The sequence below is a fragment of the Barbatula barbatula genome, assembly GCF_947034865.1.
Source record: "Barbatula barbatula genome assembly, chromosome: 11".
Taxonomy (NCBI): Eukaryota; Metazoa; Chordata; class Actinopteri; order Cypriniformes; family Nemacheilidae; genus Barbatula; species Barbatula barbatula.
This window is the reverse complement of record NC_136774.1, coordinates 681,869-701,680: the sequence shown is the minus strand read 5'-3', so window position 1 is coordinate 701,680 and position 19,812 is coordinate 681,869. Positions and strand designations below refer to the sequence as shown.

The window sequence follows — 19,812 nt, the reverse complement described above, 5'->3', positions numbered from 1 at the left end:
GTGTCATGTGAGGGTGCCACAGACTGCAGACAATAGGTAGATTCCAAAGCCTTTTTAATAGATCCGACAACAAATGAGAAATCCAATGGGTAACCAAGGGTGCCACTTTGAGAAGTAGGGGGGACACAATACCAGGAAATTTTTGTTTTATGTTAGAAACAATTTCATGAATATGCCAACAATCAGTTTACAGTTATACAAATATGCTCATTTTTGAGGGCGGAAATGCAGGCGGGCTCGTGAAGCTCAGGAGCGAAAAGGTTATGATGCTCGGGAGGCTTTGGAGGACTCGATTGATAAAATTCTAGTGGATGTATCTGGGTAACATAATGTAAACATCTCAATGTATTAAGTTCTGACTCTGATTACATCTGAGGAATCACCTGTTGTTATTAATAACAAAGTAATCTTGCAGTCAAAAAGAGAAAGTGACAGGTCCGTGCTAATGCAAAAGTCAAAGCGATTGTGGTGAGGAAGGCGAGAGCCGTGAGGCGGGGCCGGTGGTGTGAGTGATAGTTGCAATCAGCTGTACGCACACCGGTCCCGCATATCTTACGGAGGAGATCGGGAGCTTAAAAGGACGAGCGGCAGGACTGTTGACGAGAGAAGACCGGACCCAGACATATGTTAAGTTTGTGTGTGTTTTATGGCTTTTACTTCTGTATTATTGTTTGTTTATTTTTATAAAAAGTTTGTTAAATGTTCGCCTGGTTCCCGCCTCCTCCTTACCTTCTATGGATTTTCATTACAGCGAACAATAAAGAAGATTTCTAGGTAAATCCGCAGTCCTCTGTGCTTCATGTAATGGATGTAAATGGGGTCCACACAGTGGCTGAGCCAGAGGGGTAGCACTGAACACCCCTGACATCTAATTGGACACCCTGGGTGTCCCTCCAAAAGTTGATACGCTACTTATCTGATTTCACCTCATGTTGAGCACTGCTTTTGTTTTGACATTTGGAGGCAGTTCTGCATGTAACTTCACGCACATGAAAGTCAAGCAAGTCTGCGTTTATCGCTATCTTTTCTTTGTTTAGAATGGGAAAAGTTGTTGCTGCAATTTGCTAAACAAAATACTGGCTATGACAGACGCAATGTAAATAAGATGAGGTGAAAATGAACTAATGGAATGAATATACTGGCCACCCCATACACAAACTCCAGCTCTGCCACCGGGTCAAGAGTTCTAAAGCACACATAACCAATACAAGCGTGATCCCCGCTGAAGCGATTGATGTCTTGTGAAGCTAATCGATCGTTATTTGCGATAAACTGACCGTCATTTATAAACTTATGTGCAGTATTCTAGATGTTGAGACGCAGTCTTAACTTAGTGGCTATGTTAATGCGACTGGGCCCAGGTGACTTCCCAAAAGAAAAGCCCTGCACTAACAGATGTTAACTGTTTGTGACCTGAAACCGTTGAAGCTGTTGAAGTATACACGCCCTATAGGACCACGTGAAAATCAGTCCAAGAGTGCCTAGCATAGCCCTAGCAACAGACCTTTATTGGACTTGACACTTTGTAAATAATAACGTATGTAACCTCTGTTCCCTGATGGAGGGAACGAGACGTTGTGTCGAACCGACAGATGGGGTTCGCCCTTGAGAACCAATCATCTCTGACTATTTTGAAAAGGCCAATGAAATTGGCGAATGAAATTTGCATGCCGGGCTCCGCCCCCGGATATCCGGGTATAAAAGGGGAGACGGGTGGTGCTCATTCATTCACCTTTTGTGCTGAGGAGCCTGATAGCATCTCGTGACTGCTGCAGCGGACGGCTAATGTTGTGGCATGAGGGACACAACGTCTCGTTCCCTCCATCAGGGAACAGAGGTTACATACGTAACCGAGACGTTCCCTTTCTGTCGGTCTCTCGACGTTGTGTCGAACCGACAGATGGGGTTCCTATTGAAAACGCCACAGCACTAAGCCGCGTCACAATCTCTAGCGAAGCGACGTTGACCGGCCTGGGCGAGTGACCGGCCTGGGCGAGCCACACCTGAGCGCTATCACGAAATTTGTAACCTTCCAGTGGGCAGGCAGGGGCTCCCAGAGCTTTTGGCAAAGATGAGTAGCCCCTGCCCTCGGCCACCACAGACGGAGGCCTTGTTCTCTAAATGAGAAGCCGTCCGGTACCGTAGGGCTACTGGGTAAGCGCTGTTCCCTCAATGTGGACGTGCGCTACGGAGACCACTTCCCACCATAGGGGGGAATACAGTGGAGACACCAACATGGTCTCACCAAATAGGGGAGAACTCATGGGAGGTATGTGCGGAATGCCGCAAGGTGGATGTCCACCTGGGGGAGGTCATGGGTTGCCACGCGGGGAACCATCTCATGACGACATCTCAGACGGAACCACCCTAGTGGGGGGTTACTACGTGTGGGGCACTAGGTCCGGTTAGAGCTATATGTAATAACTCAGCTTGATACCCGGCCATAGGCGGCAGGGCTGCTCCGCCGAGCCCGCCGCCCTGAGTGCTAATTGATGGATGGACGGACTGCCTATTCTTCACCTTTGGGGAAAGAAGGGAGGCAGCCCATAGCGCACTGATCCACCTAAGAAGGGGAATGGCGCTATGCGCAGGCGTACGCCCTACGACTGCTGGTCTCACCTGTTGGCAAGACTCGAGCTGCCGACTCCCCACGGAGGTTGCAAGCCTCTGCGAGGTATAGCGTAGCCCAACCCGCAACTCTACAGATGTCTGCCAGAGAGGCGCACTGAGCCGATGCCCACGAGGAGGCCACACCCCGAGCGGAGTGTACCGTCACTGAAATGGGCACGGGCTAGGATCGGCACGCCGTAGTGACGCCGTGTGCGATCCAGCGCGACAACTCTCCTCGGAGACAGCACTCCCGTTGCTGACCTCCATAACAGACAAGAGCTGCTCAGGGCCTTGAAGCCCTCCGTGTGGTTCGAGTAGAGGCGCAATGCGCTTACTGGACACCCCACGTACAGGTTGGGTCTTTCTCCCGGTGTGGGAGCGCCTGCAAGTTCACCACCTAGTTCCCAAAGGGGAGCGGTGGAACTTTGGGCACGTAAGTCGGCCGGGGTCTTAGGATCACGTGAGAGTCACCGGGCCTGAATTTTGGCAATCGGTGTACACGGAATGCTTGCAGGTGCCTCACCCTCTGGATGGACTCGAGCTCCAGCAGGAGAGCCAACCCCCCTCGCAGAACGAGGAAGGGGGCTCTCTGCAGGGCCCGAAAAAAGGGGACCCAAAGGTCCACCTTAAGGTCCCAAGAGGGTACGGGGCGCGGACGAGGCCTTAGCCCCTCGCGCCCTAGAGGAACCTAATAATCAGGTCATGCCGCCCCAGAGGCTCACCAGCAACTGGTACGTGATAACCGCGACAGCGGGTACCCACGCTCCAATGTGGAAGGGGAGATTACTACCCAGCCTCTCCTGCAATAGGACAGCACGTTCCTGAGCGAGCAATTCCGCGGATCTTCACCTCGAGAAGAGCACCAGGACGAGAAGGGGCGCCACTTAAAGGCATCCAGCCTTGTGGGCATGGCCCTTGCCTGAGTGACAGTCTCCACCACTGTGGGGGGTAGATCATCCAGGAACTCCTCGTCCCATCCAGGAGCCAGACCCAAAGATCCGGCTCGAATGCCACAACGTGCCCATCCCCTGCGAGTAGGCCCTTCGCCAGGGGATTTGGCCAGGGGGAGTTGTCGTCAGGAGTATTAGCTCCGAGGACCAAGTGTAGTTGGGCCCGTAGGCGCAACTAGCAGCACTTGATACTCCCTTCCCAGACCTTGCACAGGACCTGCGCAATGAAGCTCACTGGGGGGAAGCGTACTTCCGCTTGTCCCGCGGCCAGCTGCGCACTAGGGCCTCCGTGTCGAGGGGGGGGCCTCATCCAGGGAGTGCCCAGCGGTACTGGGTGGTGTTCAGGGAGGCAACAGGTCCACCTGTGCCCGCCCAAACCACACCCAAGCCGGCCCGCAGGGGTGGAGTCGTCACTTCCCACGAGGTGTCAACTGACGAGAGAGCGCTTGGCTGTCTGGTTCAGGACACCTGGTGGGCGTGTGACATTCAGGGGCTTTGCCACCTGCTGTCTCCACGGGAGGAGGCGTTTGGGCGAGTTGCGATGACTGCAGCGAGCGAATGCCACCATGAGGTTTAGTACGCTACGCCGGTCGTGCTGTCCGGGCCAGTATGTTGGCTCTGCACGAGAGGCCAGAGCCTCATCAGTGCAAGCAGGACAGCTAGCAACTTGAGGGCAGTGATATGCCAACGCAGGCGGGGGCCCGTCCAGCGACCCGACACTGCGCGCCCGTTGCACACCGCACCCCGTAGGGAGGCGTCTCTCGTTACCACGACCGGCCTCAAGACCTGCCCGGGGTTAGGATGCGACGGCAGCAGGCGTAATGACGATACGCCTACTGCCAGTGCGCCACGCTCTCCAGGGAACTCATCTCTGTAGTCAGTGCTGTCGCGGTCCCATGTGCGTCAAGCCGAGGGGGTCAGGCCACCCCCGAGGACACCATGCCCAGGAGCCTCTGAAACTGATTTCAGGGGACCGCTGGCTGCTGCCTGAAAGTTCAAGCAGCTCAGCACTGACTGTGCGTGCTCGAGAGCGAGCACGCCGTCATGGAGACAGTGTTGAGTTCTCTACCAGGAAAAGAGGAGCTCTGCGCCAGGGAGAGCTGCTCTTTTTCCCGGCTGACCGGTTACTGACATGCCAGCCCCTCGACAGTGCCGAGGGGACTGGACATGAGAGAATGCGGTCAGTTGTCATGAACCACTCCTGGCGTCTGACAGACACCTTGCAAGGTGCTGCTCAAGGTATCCACCTGCGGGGGCACTAGAACCGGAGTCGACGCTGGAGAAGGCCGGGGCTGCTGGGGCAGACCACGTGCGAGACCTCAACGGCCGAAAGGCGGCCGGGTCACAGCAGGCCGGTCTGTTTCTACACTGTCAAAAGCCTGCTGGAGCAGTCCTTAACAGCGCCACCAATCAGCCGACCTTGCGAGAGGGGAGTCGGGAAAGTGGCCTTTCTCGACATCGCCCACCTGCGCAAGATTGAGTCAGAGGCGTCTTTCCGGGCCACTGATGTGGACATTGTCCGACCCAGCCTGCGCTGCCACCGTGGTCCCCGGAGGGCCAGTCGGCGGCGGCACTACTTGGGTCGGTCTTACCCCGTGGGGCTCTCTTTAGCGCCCTGGCCTGCAGGATGGCCATGGCGTAAGAGTGGTGGCCACTTGGCCCACGGCACTGCCAGCCTCAACACCAGAGATGTCGAGACCTTACATGCCCTGGACTGTGAGTCTAGGTCAAGCTCCCCAGGTGGCCGCCGTCTGCGGATACCCGCGACTGCATGCTCCACCCAGGGTGCATTGACATAGTCCCTAGCTGCCTCCCCGCCCCGAGGGAAGAGAGGGCGATAGAGTCAGCTAGACGGAAGCGCGCCGAAGGGGGCGCTCCAGGTCTTACTGAACTCCTTATGCAGCTCGGTAAAACTTGGCACTTGAGCAGGGCACGGCTTGGAGTCGCGCCCGGGCCCAATGTGCGAAGTACCCAGCCGCGAGCGCCAGGGCTGCGGCGCACCGCAATCTGACACTCACGGCGGTCCGAGCGAGCATGGCTGACATCTTGACGTCTGCTCTCACCTGTGCTCGACCTCCCGAGGGAGGGAGCTTCAGGGAATCGCCAGAGTCTGATGTTGCAAGAGACACCTCATCTCCACGGCTCGTGTCCGAGCGCGTGGCTGAGGAATAAGATGGCTTAGGACCATCCTTGGGGAACTGCTAAACAAGTGAGACGGGGCGCGAGCGGTCCGCGAGCCGGTCGGCGGATTAAAGCTCACGATAATCCCCACATCACCCTCGCTGCTCGCTGCCGCTGACGGCAGGGCCGTAGCCGCTGCGGTCACAGAACGGGAAGCAAACGAGGTGTTGGCTGGCTCTAACAGAACACAGCCACCGTGACGCAATGTCTGAATAGCCATCCACCCGCAGTGACGCAACGTCTGAATAGCCATCCGCGCGCAGTGCGGGCAGGACGAATCCACGAGGCTGCCACAGTGCTCGGACCCCCGAACCCCTGCGGCAACCACCGTGTCCGTCCCCGTCCTCGATGAGTGTACTGCACCCAAGAGATCAGCGGGCAATGCCACGCTGAGGAAATGGCTCTTTTAGAAAAATACCTCTGGAACTGCCAGGACGCCCAGGGGAATCTCCGCTGCACCGCGTCGTTGTATGTCGGCAATTCGAAGAATGTCATCAGATGCGAAGGCTCCGAAGAACAAAAGGTGAATGAATGAGCACGCCGGCTCCCCTTTTATACCCGGATATCCGGGGGCGGAGCCCGGCATGCAAATTTCATTCGCCAATTTCATTGGCCTTTTCAAAATAGTCAGAAGATGATAGGTTCTCAGGGGCGAACCCCATCTGTCGGTTCGACACAACGTCGAGAGACCGAAAGAAAGGGAAAGGAGGTTTGAGGGTTTCTTTGTGAAATTAGCAAACAATTTTAGTAAATGGAGTCTGGAATAAACTCTAAATGAATATCTTCAAATCACGTCCCATCCTCACTGAGGCGCTGCTGCTTATAGTTTCTGTACGTTTGTGACTGTGAAATCAAGCGGCTACGATCCGCTGCATGTCATTTTTCTGCACGCTTATTCCCATCCGGATTGGCGAGAGCGACAGCAGCAGGCGCTGAGAAACAGCCGGAACAGATTATGAAGGCGAGGAAGAGCTCTGTTATGAGCAGATAAGAACACACCGCGTCTCTCTCTCTTCTGTGAGCCAAAACCCAACAAACAGCCGCAAAGCAGGAGAGCTTGCACACCCTCCCCGAGGACCGCACTCTTTATTTCCTTCTACTGCAAATGTTTGACTTCACCGTATAATCTCCAAAGGAAAAAGCTGACTTCTGAAGTCACATTCAGAGCTAATTCACTACAATCACCTGTTGGACCGTCTGGAGACCGGATGTTTTAGAGCTCAGACGAGTAAAACTCCATACATGAGACTAGCTGAATTCATTTGAAGTCCTTTCAATTGAAGCTGTCATTATCAAGTCTGACATCTGTCTAATATGAGCAGAGGGTTTCTGGGTCCCCCGCTAGATGTTGCTCTGGGCCCCCTCCGTCTATTGCTGACCTCGTTCCTGGGGGGTCTGAACATCACAGGTGAAATCGCTGTTGCCCTAGTGACAGATGCGGTTACTATGGTAACTGATGTTGCTTCTCACCTGTAGTTCAGGATCCTCTTCATGATTCAGGTGAGCCTCTTCCGCTGCCTCCACCAGCCGCTGAAGACAGAAACAGTCAGAGAGCTTCTTATGGATCTGATGCTTTCAAAAGGAAAGCGGTCAGTGATTTATCACTTGTCGTCTGAACACCTTCGCTATAATAAAACATCAAGGCTGGTACGTTCATTTCATCTCCATTAAACTTGAATCGATCGATTCAAAACTCTGATTTAATGCTTCATTTGCATCATCATTCAAAGGTGTTTTCAGTTTGTTCTATTCGGTCTGTTACGAGTATTTTCATTTTTGATTAAATGTTCTTTATGACTGTTGGTGCATTGAAAAGAAAATGATGAACCCTTTTCAGGTTGCAGTTCATGACTTCTTTTGTACGACGGCCACAATAACACCAGCATAATTCAATAGAGGACACATGGGAGATTAAAGTCAAAAATCTAAAGAGGTCTAAAGACAAAATGGAGCTGATGGTGATCTATCTACAGTATATAACTTTAGTATCACATCCCAACACAATTACGTAAACAATGCAGACTAACACATGTTATCTGTCAGAACATAAAAAACAGATGTTTGTCTGATACGCCGATGGCGTGCGTGCTGAGACTCTGTTGGAGAGCGAGGCTGCTGTGCACGCAGGAAATATATTCACTTCTTGAACTGATCGCGTCATGAATTGAATAGCAAGACAGTTACCTGAATGGCTCTGGATTTTTTGTTGAACATCTCCTCCATGTCCTCAGCGAGTCTCTTCACAAGCTTCAGTCCGTCAATCTGTTCCACCCTCAGTGACTTCTCAAACTCTTTATACTTCTGCAGAAATAAAAATGAATCAGACAATGCCACACATTTACTGTGATGAAAATATAAACATCAGGGTTGTGATGAAATTGAGAAATGTGCAAAACCCCGGAGAGTCAGACCTCCGTTATTAACTCCCATACCACTTAAACTACAGACATTTTTAAACTACATACACTTTTCACTCATTTGATTGGATGTAAAAAATGGAACTGGCAGCAGACTGAAGGGGAGGAGTTAACGGTTGCTCCACGCAAGACGTCCAATATATGACAGCCATGGTAGCCTACTACTAAAATATTGACGTATAAAGTTAAAAATGGCAAATGTTTACACTTTATTCTAGTGTTTTGCATTCTTTATGTTTTCATTCATATCCACACATACCTATCTTGGTTAATCCCCAAATACATACTGAAAAATGTTTTATTATTACAGTTAACAAACATGCTGTGTACAGTAGATTTTGTGTTTGTGTGCACTTATAATGCATAAGTTTCTTGGTTTATAGGCGTCCCAAACGTGTGTGCTGTATATGGCCAACAAACAGGACATTGCAGCCATGTTTCAGTACTGGTAAAAGGCTAATGTGTTCTTAATCTAAAGCTGCTCAGAAGCTTCACACAATGAATTTGATAGTTCACCCAAAGAGAAATCCTTTACTCACCCGGTTGTCTTTTCAAACCTGTATGACCTTCTTTCTTCCGCAGAACACAAAACAGATATAAGAATGTTGTTCATTCACTTGCATTGGTTTTGTGTCCATACAACAGAAGTGCATAACAGGGTCCTGTGCTGTTCGGTGACCAACTTTAGTTTGACTTCATCTTCTTTTGTGTTCTGACGCTGAGTAAAGCATGATAGAATTTTCATTTTTGGGTGAACTATCCCTTTATGAAAAGGTTGTTTTACTCTTATTCTTAGGCTTAAGAAGTGTGAGGTTCTGCAGTATGTCAATGATTTAAGAGCGTTAGATATAAATCCTCTAGAGGTAACAAGATGGCAGTACAGAGACAGAGAATACATAGAATAAAAAGACCCCTGTCTCCTTTTTAGTGCACTACATCAGTTCTGTCAGACACACGATATCTTACGGCCGAAATCATTCACTCCTTTTCATTCACTTCTTCCCCATATAGTGGACTATTAGGCATTGGCTGTATAGGGACTAGTGAACAAGTGAACAAATTGAGATGCAGCTACAGTGTGTTACTTGATCATCAGGATATTCTGACTGAATCCAGTGTTTGCAACATTGGTCTTTTCTTTTCTTTTTAACAGCTGTGAGTACAACATAGATTGATGATTCAGGAGCTTAAATATTTATGTGTAATATTATGGTTTTCACATAATGCAAAGTGAAATATTATCGCCATGTGTCTGTAAGATGAATTGCAGGTATCTTTACATGGACTGAAGTCAAATGATGAGAAACTTTTTCCCATCAGATCAAACAGCTCCACTTTGAATCAGGGGGAGGTAAGCAGACAGATTTCAACACTAATGATATATATATATATACAGTATATATTGCAGCTTAAAATAAATGTAAACATTAAAATCATAGCATTCAGTATTCATTGCGTCATAAATGAATGGGCTTCACCCTTGCAGGATCACTACTTGACTGAGAGATTAACATCGTTGCAAACACTTTAGTCAAACATTGATTTATTCTCAAGAGCTTCTTTCAGATGTTTTATACACTCGGGCTCACTTTCCAGCCTGCTGGGAGGTGTGGATTTAAATGTCAAACGTGTCTGGGATGTGCTAGAGTTTCATAATGATGTGCTTATCATCCAATGCGTTATTGTGTTAACTCTATAACTTCTCACGCCTGATTGGTTGGTTTTAAAAGGCTCGCAGCAACTATGAAACAACCATAAGCCAACACTCAAAGTGTTCTTGTTGTACCCCATCACACATCTGCTTGACAGTAACAGCTGTCCTTAAACTCAATCCAATGCCTATATGCCAATGGCAAATAATGTTATTTTTGATCATTTAATTGCATTCATAATTGACCAATGAAAACGCCCACACATGGTGTTTATTTCACAAGGGGAAGAGAGAAGATGGAAGGAATGATTGCGTTATAATTAAGTTGGTTTGGGGTCTTATGTTAAGGTTAATGTCAGGATTGTTTTACAGGCATATACACTGTTTAAATCAAACTGCTTGAGGAAGTGTACATTAAAATGAGCGCAACATAAGGTTAGAGATGAGGATGGAGATAGAACTTGATCCTTGTGTTATTGCAGGACCTACAGGACATGCTGACCTAAGAAGATGAATTACTCAGCAAACTCCGGATGTGCTGACACATCTTTACTTTAAATAAACAGACTGCAGCATGATCACCCATTTTTTAGCTGCATTCTGACCACCTTAAAATAACAAAAATGAAAGACTGTAGTTGTGTTGTTTCGTAAGACGTTGCAAGGCGTTGTGCATGACATCATCAAATCAAATTCAGCAAACTGCATATTAAATATGAAACGTAGAAATACATCAGATAGAAATCATGAATGCTGTATAAAGCTGCAATCCTTGACCTTTCCATCTCTGTTTGACGCATACAATTGTTAAGCTACTGTATATCTGATGCTGTTGATCTGACCAAATGAAAATGTAAATCAATCACATTAGCGAAGATCACAATCTCTATATTTATATCACCATCATCTGTCATCAGTTCAAAAAACGCTTTTTATTTACCGTATTTCATCGGTATTCAATACCGCTTTATCCATTCTCATGAAAACGGCTGTTAACTTCCCACCTTCCAAAACGCTCTGATTTGTAAAGCTGACGTGTTTGTGTCACGCCTACATCCTCAATAAACAAACTTCAGTTATTTCAATTCAATTATTATTATTTATATAAAAATAGGATCACCTTACACACTTCATTATGTAAGGTCTTTATACACCTCGGAACACAGTAACTGTATGTATATTATATTGGGTTTCTGTAAATAGATTCTCCAAAAAACTACCCACAGCACCTTTAAGGGAAGTTTGTGTGATTTTTTACTCGCCCACATGACGTTAAACATGTTTAGAGAACTTCTGCCGTCTTCGGAGCACAAATGAAGATATTTAAGGGACATCCTAGAGATTTCCAGGCCTCCTCATGGACATCATGGTGTCAGTTGTTGTCAAGGTCCAGAAAAGTACTAAAGACATGTGACATCGGTCCATCCGCTCATAGTGGATCAGATGAATTATTTTGAAGTGACGAGAATGATTTATGTGCGAAGACAAACCAAAATACGACTTATATTCTCAAAGCGCATGCGCCACGGTGCTCTTGTGAACACGCATCATGGAATATATCCATTAAAGTCGTACTTTGTCGTATACATGACGTGTGAACTTTATACATAGTCCCTTACCCACTGTGTTTACAATATTACATTTGTTAAATCAGCTTTATCATGAGTGTATTTGACCGGTGTGACTCAAACCGCAGTGATGTTAGACATGACTACTTCACTGACTTGATTGCGATTATAACGCGTCACACTATTGATACTATTAACGCCACCTCTTACAGTCCATAGTCCTATAATAAAGTTAGAAGAATGTAATTGTGTGATTAGTTGCTTGTCATGTTTTTCTAAGTCACTTTGGGTGCTAAATGGTTTATGAACGATGGTTGTTAGAGTTGTTGATCTCCTATTGAAGCTGTGATATGCGCTGAATGTAAGAGTTATTTGTGTATTGTGCTCTTGACAGAGAAAGCGAGCTGATAATAGAGGACGGTGATACAGCAGAGCACAGGGGTCCGTTTCATTAGCTGAACTATTTTTAACTTAGCACAGCCTCTCTAAAATACAACCCTTGTGACACGAGGCGCTTTAAATACATCCATGACTCATGTGTGCACAGACAAACAGTTAAACGTGTCTTATGTGTGTTGTTTTAAGTACGACATTCAATAATATATGAGAATATGCATAAAACCTCATGTAGAGAATCTGAATGTGCATTGAAACATTTTGGTACAAACACTTTTTTTGCATGATTCCTCCTTCTCAAGGATCTCAAAAGCCCATTCTTCGTGTGGATTTAGCAAGAAACCGAAAATCTAAAAATGATTGCCAATCGATTCCCACAACACTTGAACTGAATCTGAAAACCAGGTAACAGCAGCTTGTGTGTGTGTGTGTTAGGATACACCAAAGGTCACTTTTCACTGCAAACACAATGTTCACTTTTGACAATGGCTGGGATGTACACATGATCTCAGATAGGACATCCACAACTCTCACATATAAATAATAACTCATACGAGTTCACCAGACTCCACTATCCTTCAAACAGATTCTATGGACTGGATTACTTCTACCCAGTGAAGGGATTATTCCTCAAAATGAGCTCTTGCCGTGAACAGAGCCAGAGAACACATTTGAAAAAATTCTGCAGGGAATAATTTCTCCTCATTCTGTTATACGTTTTGTTGTCTTGTGGATTGTATTATAATGCGTAGCTTCATCATCGTAGCACTAAAATAAAATGATATTTTCAAAAGATGACCATTGTACAGATTCATGCCTGCAAGACTAGAATAAGACTTTTTTAGCATCTTTTCAATGTGTTTGCCACAATCTGTGTAGGGATTTGTGTTACGATACTATACCACCTGAAGTATCACGACACCACCCAGCAGTGTCACAATACTGAGCTATGTTATAATGCGGCATTCAAATATATACAAACAAACATTTTCTAAATATCCAAATGAAAACAATCCTTTATTCATGACAATGTATAATTTACTATGTTAAAAACTCAAGACCAATCATTCAAATGACATGAAGAAACCCACCAGAAAGAAAGTGCAGCTTGGTCTTATACGTACTGTATGTACTGTAGTAAACTGTATTGCTCAATTGATCTAATGTACAGTACTCTACAGTATTTTGTATGATTATGGATTATAATTGGATAAACTGTAGTAAATACAGTAGGGTACTTTAATATTTAATAAGGTAATACTACTACAGTCCCTAGAAATTAGACAACAGTTTACTTTATTCAATACTAAAGTACACTAGAACTATTTTTCATGCAGCAACTAGTTTGATGTGCAACACATTTCAACTGTATAACAAGGTTTTAAAAGTGAAATGTAAGGCTTACTTTTAAAGTCCCTCTGAAATGAAAAAGTTTTTCATGGAACATTGCAGGGTTTACTATAAATAGATTATCAGTGTGGGTCCTTCTCTTTTTAAAATGAATGTGCCCTCTTAATCGCAATTAAATCACATCCAATCAATTCGCAATGGAAAACACAAGCCACGCCCACTATGTTTCTCATTTGATATACCGTTTCACTAGAAATGCATTAGAATACAGTTCACAGGGACTGGGTGAAACCAAAACAACCAGTAGCTGTTTGTAGCAGGGTTCAGTTTAGGATAAGGAAGAGGACGAGGTTTGCGAGTTTTATTAAATAATCAAAAAGAAACACACTCTAGGTGGTCAACAAAAAATAACTGGGTGGCGAATTCTCCAGCACACCACGAAGGACCTCAGCACATCTAGAACGCCAGCTCGGTTCTTGTTCTCAGTCCGCTTCTCTCTCAACACCCGTCTGTCGGTCCTCTCCTTTTATTTGGTCTCCGCACCTTTACTGGAATTGGATACAGGTGTTGATAGTTTGCACATGCTCCATTTACTCACCGCTCGTCTCCCGGCTCTCTCTCCTGCCGCAGACCTCGCTAAACCACGCCCCCCTCGCCACACTGTCATTATTAAGGATGGTAAGATTCATCGGTCTTTGATTCGCATCGGTGCATCCGCATAAAAGTTAATGATGTGATGCATCGATTCAAAACGTTGTGCATTGGATGCAAGTTGTCATTTGCATCACGATGCATCGTTTCTAACATATTTGCATCCGTAAAACTTTACTTGTTAATATGTTATTATTAGTAGATGCTTTTATTATTTTATATGTATGTTGATTTTTCTTAACTGTTTCTCAAGCATGTTCTGTCATTACTACTGCTGTGTCAAGTCAAGTGAACTTTATTTATATAGCTCTTTTTACAGTTTTCATTGTTACAAAGCAGCTGCACAAGAAACATACTGACTATAATCAAAACGTATAAGATTATACAAGTCAAAACAAAAAAAGGCACTAACACAAACGCGCACACACACACAGCTGCCATCACCAAGAATCACACACCCAAGATGAGAGAGAAACGCAGGTCAGATATTAGACAGACTATAAATTCCTGTATGCTGTTAATTCAATAAAACTTGAAAATTCTAGCAGCCGTCTCGGCCAGGCAAACAGTGTAAAACAGTATGCAAACGGTGACGAGGAACCCAAACCCTCAGAGGGAGACCAGGCCTAACCAGGGGATTCCAGTTCCCCTCTGGCACAAAAACTGCTGCCTCTGCACAAGCTCGACAGTGCTTGCACAACAAGGCAAAATAACAAAAATAGATTCAAGATTATCATTAATAATCTCATAGAGGCTCAACTGTTGTGCATATGATGTATTGCACAACACTACAGGGACCGAAGCGTGTCCTGACCATCACACACAGGTGGCGTCTGACGGCTATATAGGGCCTTCGGAGGCTGCATTCCAGGGCAGAAAGGCATCAAGGCAAGTCCGAAGACAATGATTTTTTAATTCCTGTCTCCTGAGATGAGATTCTGAAGGCAGCATAGATGTATCATTCAGCTGCTACCACTAGCATGACGCCAAGTAAGCAAACGATTAAAACCTTCTTAACCAGTTAACCATTACAAAACTCCTAGTTTATTTTGGGCATTACTCCAACAGGATTTAATGAAGTTCCTTTGGGTCCCATCTGCCAGATAAAATCCCAACAATAGAATCAATCACTTCCCAGTAGACCAGCCCAGTCCTAAGGCAGTTTGTGGCATAGACACAAAATTTGGATTCTATTAAGTCGTGTTCATGGACACAAGTTTTGTATCAGTGAGCACAACTTTTTTTTAATGTTACTCAGTACGACATTTACATTTATATATTTACAATCTGATATCAAAAGAAGTCATACTGTATTTAAGGATGTGTTTACTAACACCTTACTTCACCCCAAAGCCTAAAATCAACAGCAGCAAAAACGATAAATGGCTCTCCTAAGTCTAAGTCAAATCATAACAAAACACACCGATGAGATTGTAGGAAATAGGAATTAACACGAATGAATAGATTACAGTTTGTGACAATGTCACAAATTCTCGTGAGAATGTGTTGAGTAGACACCATTTTCCATAAAAACCAATACAATTCCCATTATAACCATCAAGTATTGTGTTTTGTGCAGAGTTCTGTAGTTTGTTTTTCAGCGGGGTATCGAATGGAATGGAAATGGGACCGCACTGCATCATAATGGGGGTGAATGGTATCGGATGGCATCAGGAGCTGCTTCATGCGCTCTTTAACGTTGCCTTTGCATCGACGTGCGTAACACATGGGCCTCAGTTATGGAGATGCACATCCCTCACTGAATCATTGACTCCTTCAAACACAGATTGAATCAGGAAGGAAACACCGCTGTGTGCCGCTCTGCTCTATTTACAATGATTTTCATTTGCAATGTAGCAAAACAACTGACAACATGACATTTATTAAAGTCCACAATTCAAGTGTATTTTTTGTTGCTTTTTTCAAACATAAACTTAATTGTTTTCTTAACTTTCATAAAACCTTTTCAAGTAAATGTATGTTGATTTAAGGATATTTCGATATTTGTACTAGTAAACAATACAAGCGCCAATGACTTTTACGTTTGAAATCACGCACTCCTTTTGTTCCATTCTTCCCCATATGGTAAAGTGAAACGTCATTCAGCATATAGAGTAAGGGTGAAGGAGTGAATGGACGTGAAAGCATCCGTCTGTATGTCTCTGTGAGACGAGAACCCCACCTCACAGCAGGAGTCTGATCTGTATAAAGCTTTAGAACGTCCCAAACACATGACACGGTCCACACGGATGCCTTCTATCACATCAAACTCACTGATTCACATTCACACGTGGCTTTGATGGACGTGAAGATTATCACAGTGGCTACTTTTTCATTTCCACAGACGAATAGTCAACATTTATTATCTAAAATAAACATATACGTGCAAATATAAGAGAATGTGTATATTGATCAGCGGAGAGCTCTCTCTCTCTCTCTCTCTCTCTCATTCCCAGTAGCACACTGAAGAGTCTCCGCTGATTTGACCTTGAAATAGGAGATATTTCCAATACATTGACGGCGTGAGCTTCACTAGAAGAGAACGTGAAGATGAGGAGGCAGAAGTCGAAACACATCGTGAAGATCCAGCACATGTTGAACATAGATTATGGCCATGAGAGCAGACGGGTCCAGAAGAACTTGAATGAAGATACGAGTGAGAATACAGACGGACAGATGAGATGAGAAACAGACACAGAACAGGAGGACGACAGGAATGAGCCTTTCAAGTTTCTCATCTCTGCTGTGTCAAAGCAGTTATGCGTCACTACATAAACATCTGATTTGTAATGAGGGAGAACCTTCACAGTTAAGGTCAGACAGTGAGATACTGTATAGAGTTTGTGAATGAGAGCAGAAATAATTGCTTGTCATAGGGATATTCCAGTCTGTCATCATTTACTCGTCCTCAAGTTGCAGCCCGTATACACGTCTTTGTTACAGCGTATGCAGATACAGTTAACCCAAAAGATCTCAATTCTGTCATCATTTATTCTCTGTCATGCGTTTGTCAATCTGTATGTGACTCTTGGTTTACAACTGTGTTCAACGGAGGTCAGTGTTGTTTGATGATCAACATTCTTCAAAATATCTGAAGAAGACAGGGTCATTTATGGGTGAACTATTTAAATGAATATTGAAATATATTCTAGCTTGGATTATAAAGTGTGTTGAAGACAAACGCCTCTGAAATGTGACTAAGTGCTGTTTCACGTATGATAATGGCCACTTCACTGTCAGATCCAAAGCCGTTTCTCTCTCCTCCACACCACAACACTCTTATTCTCTCTACACGCACACAACCATCTTGTTTCATGTTTTCCACAACCAGTCGTATTCTTTGCAATGGTGCAACTGATTTTATACAATACACACATCTAATTTCTTCATAAATCCACCGTTCAGAGAGTTTTCATGTCCCGTGGCGTTTAAAGCACTTCTGATGGGATGAGGTCACAAACACAATGGAGAAAGCGAGCCAGTACATCTGTAGTGTAGCCGCTGGGCACACTTACACCCGTTCAGCCCCATTACTCCACATCACCGTCTCTAACCTCTCAGCAGGCTCAGGGAGGCTCTTTCTGCTCTTCATCTGACCCTCGGGCTCTCTCATCCTCTTAACATGCCGACACATACCACCATCCATCACGGATGTACTCGACGGTAATACCGCGGTATCGTCAAACACTGCTACCGCTAACCCTCGCTCCAAAAGCCGACGGTACGGTCAGGGGAAGTTTAGTTGTTTGTTAAAGCAGATGTGAGTTTACCTTCTGAAGCAGTTGAGAGCCAGAATACTTGGCTGCGATGGACTTGATCTCACCACCGAACGCTGAAGACCAAAGTTTCACGCTGGCAAAGAAGAAATGATTAGAACATGTGTACACCGTACCGTACACGGCTGTTTTGATGACATTATCATTTTGAGCTACTCAGTTTATTCAGTGATTGTAAATAGTTCTGTGTGAACCAGTATAAAAACTAGATGTACTATAGCGCATGGAAAATGAAACGATGATGATGATGATGATGATGATGATGATTGTATAAACAGTAAGATCTACTCACACAGACGGCGGAATGCCGGAATGAGATCCAGAGGTGTTGTGTGTAATCCACAGCAGAAGATAATAATGTAAAACACTCTTCATGTTTCCAATGATGACGCTCCTCAAATATATTCATACAGTCAGACACGTAACGGCTGTATTCTCCGCTTATACTGCAGGTTTACTCCATGAAGTAAGCCGTCTCCTCTTTCATCCCCTCTCTCTCTCTCTCTCTCTCTCTCTCTGTATCGTGGGGATGAGAGGATGCTGCTGTGAAATGGAGAACAAGCACATGCCTCTATACAGAGATCATCTCCACATGATCCCACAACAAAATCTAAAGGAAAACATCCCACAGGTTAATCCGAACCTCTTAATTGTCTTTAAATAGGCTTCGTTTTATTGATGTGAAATGTAAAGAGAACTATGGTTTTACCATATCTGTTCTTTTCGTTTCAAATTGAATGTTTATCATTGTAACAGCACATTTATTTCATGTGTATTCACATTCAGTACTCTTTATTAAACACTATATTCCTCATTTACCTTTTGAGCCTGTATACTTCACTAAGAAAACAAGTCTCCGGACTGCAGGGACCAGAGAGAAAAGTGCAAGTTTAGCAAATCCACGGCCAGAGATGAATTATTTATAGACCGGATCACAGAACTTCAAAAATGCATGAAGAGTGAAGGAGAATTAGGTGGTTTTCCTGCATGCAAGGTTAAACTGATCATGTTGAAGCAAATTCACTTTCACTCAATTACATGCAAACAACACAATGTTTTTGTGTTACAATTTCTTTTGTTTTTATGGCATTTATTTGTGTGTGCATTTGTCTTTCTGAAAATGTATATTATTCATTTTTTGTCCAGTCTGAATTGATCCTAAAAGGACATTAAGTATAGTGTATTTAGTCAAATGTAGTATCTGTACTGTATATATCCAGAGTTCGGTTCCAAAATGAGATCAAATGTTTCTAAATTCATATTTTATTGTGCGTTCCAATCAAACGGCAGTTGCTTTGTTATGTTTGAAGCCTAATAATAACTCAAACAATAGAGCTAACTAACATGTGGATGGATCTGATACAGTATGTTTATACCCTTAAATCTGTCAGACTGACATGAAAGAACACACTAGAGAACATAACATAACATAACATAAGATTTTATTTATTTCGGTCTTCAGACTCCTCACAGATAATCAATCATAAAAATAAAGCTATACATAATAACCGAAAAAGGTGTAGGCTGAAGCCTCTGCTTATTAAGGCTACCCTTTACACATCATTATCAATCAATTTAGCATAATTTTTCCACAGGTATTAATTAATACAAGACAAGAGAAAAAAATAATAATAAATAAAACAACATGGTACACATTTCGGATACTGTAAGTACATAAAGAAAAAACGTTATACACATTGAGTTAAATAATTATTTACCACCTTATTTTTAAACATTTTCTTGAATTCATAAAGTGAATTACACAATTTTAGATCCTCATGCAAATTATTCCATAGATTCACACCTTTGACAGTTATGCTCTATTTTTTGTATTAGTTCTTGCCCTTATTTTTTTAAACATATGCATTCCTCTTAGTCTATACTGGCTTTCTCTTATTTCAAACAGCCTCTGGATACAGTTTGGAAGCAAATTATAATAAACCTTATACATTGTCTGTACAGTATAGAAATTTCCTAAATCATCAAATTTTAAAGCTTTTAAATTACTAAACAATTGATTTGTTGGTTCGTGATAGTCAACGTGTTTTATAATCCTTATTGCTCTTTTTTGTAACATATATATTGGATTTATATTGGTTTTATATGTATGTCCCCAAACCTCCACACAATAGGTCATGTATGGAACTATGAGGGCACAATACAAAATATATAATGAATTTTCATTTAGAATATGTTTAGTTTTATGTAATATTGCAATGGTTTGTGACATTTTTCTTTTTACATGAATAATATGTGGTTTCCA

At 44.1% G+C, this 19,812-nt stretch overlaps 1 protein-coding gene across 1 annotated transcript in view; it reads right to left on the bottom strand.

The window, feature by feature from the left end:
- The window catches only part of cacna2d3a (calcium channel, voltage-dependent, alpha 2/delta subunit 3a), a gene marked incomplete at both ends in the record, with an annotated part of 58,328 nt that extends 40,404 nt beyond the window's left edge, over positions 1-17,924 (bottom strand). The window contains 4 exons of the mRNA XM_079467100.1: positions 7,212-7,271; positions 7,926-8,042; positions 17,544-17,625; positions 17,842-17,924. Of these exons, the coding sequence (XP_079323226.1) occupies positions 7,212-7,271; positions 7,926-8,042; positions 17,544-17,625; positions 17,842-17,924 (342 nt within the window). The remainder of the gene's footprint in view (positions 1-7,211; positions 7,272-7,925; positions 8,043-17,543; positions 17,626-17,841) is intronic.
- Positions 17,925-19,812: the final 1,888 nt, after the last annotated feature.